Raw genomic sequence first — 4,207 nt, 5'->3', positions numbered from 1 at the left:
CAAATAATGATCACTTTTGTGTTAAGTCTCGTTGTTAATGATTTCGTGCTATCTATTAAGTTTAACGTTGTTTTCTCTCCGTCCACATGTAAAATATGGAAGAATGCATTAGATGCAAAACTTAAAACAATGCTTTTTTTTTCAATTTTAAGTAAAATCCCTCCCCGATCCCCTCATCATTAAAAAATAACAACACGGTCTTTATCCATTCTCTCCGTGTGACCGAAAGGACCCTCTTAACCGGAAGTACCAGTAAGAGGGTCTTTTTGGTCACACGGAGAGAATGGTTAAGGACTGCGTTGTTAATTTCTAATGGTGAGGGGGCGCCAGGTCAATTTCGTAAATGGTTAGGGACCGGGGAGGGGTTTTACTCTTTTCATAAATACAATCACTCTTATCATTAATCTCCTGACTAAGATTTACAAAATAACCATAGCTTGCTTCAAGCCGACAATCTCCGTGGGATCGACCCTTACTCACGTAAGGTATTACTTGGACGACCCAGTGCACTTGCTGGTTAGTTATGCGGAGTTGTGAAAAGTGTAATCACAATTTCGTGCACCAGCCACCCCGGGTTTTGTCAACACAAAAAGGTATAGAAAAAGGGATACGGTAGGTCGGACACCCAGTTCTTGACACAACAGCTGAAAAATATTTATAAAACCCCAAGAATTCGGATGAAGTTGAGAAGGAGCTACATTACAGGACCACAAGAGATCGGTCTCAAAAGCAGTAAAAGGGAGAGTAATACCTAGCTGGCTAAAGAAGTATTCGTAAGCATAGAAAAAGGGACGCTCAGCCCGAGTTAAGGGAGGGAAACTAACCCTCTCCTCAGGATCGGGTGACACCAGCTCATAATTCTTCTCGTCCTCCCTATTACTACATATCCTATGAAACCTTCTAAGCCTCTCACAGTACTCGGGATCAGCCACAGTCACACACATCAGAACTATTGAATCTAGCCAATTGGCCATACCAGCAGGAACTTTGGAGGACATCTCAACAATATTTTTACGCGAAGACATAGACCAACTATCCCTACAAGTAAAGAAAATAAAAAGTCACTAACAAACAACTCGGACAGAAACAGCAAGCAGGAAACAACCAAACAAGCAACAAACTTTAGCAAGCAAAAGGATACCCCAGGATTCACACAAAAGAGATATAACGCCAGAAATCCAGGGACATCCTTTGGAGGCAACATTACAGAGCAACAACATTACAGAGCAACAATATTACAGAGCACAGGAAAAGGAGTAAAACCTAACTCTCTCAAAATAGAAGAAAAGTACAAATCCAAGTGCCAACAATGGAGAAGTAAAAAGATTGCGACTTTCAAACACATACAATGATCACCAAAGAAAGCTTCGTCTTTTTTTATCTTTTGAGAAACTCAACAAAAATCAAAACCTTAGGGCAAAGAAAAACAACACATGCAACAATCATCATCGGAAGTAAAACAGAATTGGAAAGTAATAAGTTCAGGATGAAAGAACGAACCTGGAAAAGAAGAAGGCAGAAAGATGAAATGCACGAAGCCGCAAGACAAAGCTGCTACCAAAAGGAGAAACTCCAAAAGAGGCAATCTTGGGTCACGGGGCAAGGAGAAAGGAAGCTTTTCTCCACCGAGCAAGCAAAGTACACGAATGGTCCAAGAGGAGAAAACTCCAGAGAAAGAAGAAAAAGCTTGGGGCAAAAGTAAATTTTTTTTCAGAAATGAAGTAAGCAAAGGAAGAAGAAAAGGGTTAAAATTCAAATTAAGAAGATGGAAAAAGAAACGGCGAAGTAAAAGCCCCATCAAGTAGCATTAAAAGCGCGTGCATGTTTCCAAGGAAGTAACCCCCCCTCGAGGAACAAACGCAACAATAAAGGAGCTGAAAAACAAAACGCTTCGCATTTAAAAAACTCGCAAACGGAAGAACGGACTGAACCAAGATGCTTGAGCACGACTTTCCCAAAGAAATCGAAGCTCTGAAAAGCACGATCTCATGGAAAGGTCCGAACTCAAGCAGGGGCACTGTTCATACCATGGACCGAGCTGTATTACCCTAGTTGGACGACGTCAGACCGACCGACCTCTTCTTAAAGAGGTCGGCCAAATCACCATAGAGGCCCAAGTAGGCCCAAACAAAAGGGCGCAGCCTACTCTAGAGGCAGCTAGCCTGAAAGACAAAGTGACTTTGCTCAAATATAAGATAAGATAACTAACTTATCTCCAGAAATTTCACTCCACACTACTATAAATACACTGGAGCACCCAGGTATAACTCATACTCTGATTCTACATAAAAACATGCCTAAAGCACGTGCTAACTTAAGCATCGGAGTCTCTTGCAGGTACCACCACCCTCCGGTGAAGAAGGATCAGCAGCATCTCCAACTCTACCAGGTCGGGCACAGCAGCACCGACCAGCATAGAAGATCTCGTCCGAGATCAACCTTCAGTTTTAGGTAACCCTCGAAACACTAATCATGCTTGGATCCGAAGAAGAAGAAGAGCATGATAGTATCATCAGTGAGAAGAAGTTTAAAGGAATGGGAGAAAGCGAAGTCAGTTCGGAAGAGAGGTGTGCGAAAAAGCGACAGCAACGTTAGGCTGAGCGTCGGAGGGCGAGGCGCGTCGGGCTAACCAGAGGAGGTGAGGACGGTGTCGTGGGAGGATGCGGCAGCGTCGGTATGGCCGGTGAGGAATTCAGTGACGCGAGGTGAGGACCGGAGAAGATGACGGTGAGTTTTGAACGTGTATTGGAGGTTACGGTAAGATTAGAAATAACCGTACGTAGTGTGAATGAGTTTAAATATTAATCCTAATTTTTTAAATTTTAAAATTTGAAATTAAAATACTAATCTTAATTTTTTAAATTTTAAAATTTAAAATTAAATAATTAATTAATCATCCCATTTTTAATTGTAATTTTATATATTTTTTAATCTACTGTTCACATTGTACACAATTAATATTAATTTCCAATACTTTCTCTAAAATAAAATATACCTTTTCCACAAAATTTTCCATGCCAAGCAAGAATCGGATTAAAGTCGTAAAACTTTACTAACATTGTTGTCCGTCATAGTTCAGAAAACAGGGCTCGTGTACTGGAATCGGGAAAGTAAAAAGGAAGCACTCTTTTGAGTTTTACAAATAATAACACTATATGAAAAAACCATCTACCCTATTCCACTAGGATCCTTATCACTCTCCTTCCCACCCGCAATAAGTTGCTGAGCCTTTCAATGGCACTGAATGGTGGTTCCTCAGGAAGATCGAAATGGAAGTATCATATTTTCTTGAGTTTTAGAGGAGAAGACACCCGCCTAGGTTTCACTGACCACTTATACACAGCCTTGCAGAAGAGAAGCATTGATACTTTCAGAGACAATGAAGAGCTTCGAACAGGTGAATTTATCTCTCAACAGCTCCTTCATGCAATTGAGGATTCTCTCTGCGCAGTTGTTGTGTTATCCCCAAATTATGCCAACTCAGGATGGTGTTTAGATGAGCTCAAAAAGATCGTTGAAACAAAAGGAAGTTTTGGGATGATTGTTCCGGTCTTCTATGATGTGGATCCCTCCGATGTACGATACCAAAAGGGAAAGTTTGCAGAAGCTTTTGAGAAACACGAAGAAAGGTATAGAGAACAAAAAGACTTTTTCAGATTTCTCGCATTTTAAGGGGAACTCATTATCTGTTAATTGAATTTATTTGTTTAGGGAATATTATCAATTTAATATTGTTAGGCAACCATAGTTTGACTTGTTAATGCATATCTTTGTTATATTCTCGTCCTTTTATTTCTAATTACGCTCACCTCTCTTAATCTCATCATGATTATTATGTTATTTTGGATAAGGTATAGTTTTTGTTGTTTGCGAAGTTTTTCAAAAATTCCCTTACGATTTAATTTGATTCAATTTTGACCTTGACATTTGGAATAAGTTTCAATTTTAGGCCTACCGTTTCTGTTCTGTATTGTCTCGTGTGTGCGTGAGCAAGGGTGCGTGTCGGATGATAGTAATGGTGATTAGAAGAAGATGATGACGATGGTTCTGGTTGTTATATTAATAGGGGGATAAAATTGGTAAAATAATTTTGAACTAACAGATATGGTTTTAGGGATGAGGAAGGTGATGGTAACCGTGATTAGAAGAAGAAGAAGAAGGAGATGATAGATGGTGATGATGATTGTTTTTTTTTTTTTTTTTTTTT

General features: G+C 39.7%; 1 protein-coding gene across 1 annotated transcript in view; it reads left to right on the top strand.

Annotated features, from left to right (window-relative positions):
- The window catches only part of LOC107640460 (TMV resistance protein N), an 8,847-nt gene continuing 7,694 nt past the window's right edge, over positions 3,055-4,207 (top strand). Inside the window, exon 1 of the mRNA XM_016343980.2 lies at positions 3,055-3,663. Within this exon, the coding sequence (XP_016199466.1) occupies positions 3,235-3,663 (429 nt within the window). The 5' untranslated portion in view covers positions 3,055-3,234. The remainder of the gene's footprint in view (positions 3,664-4,207) is intronic.

This window comes from Arachis ipaensis, chromosome B05 (genome assembly GCF_000816755.2).
Source record: "Arachis ipaensis cultivar K30076 chromosome B05, Araip1.1, whole genome shotgun sequence".
Classification (NCBI taxonomy): Eukaryota; Viridiplantae; Streptophyta; class Magnoliopsida; order Fabales; family Fabaceae; genus Arachis; species Arachis ipaensis.
Note: the sequence above shows the minus strand (reverse complement) of the source record. Positions and strands in the feature narration are given on the sequence as shown.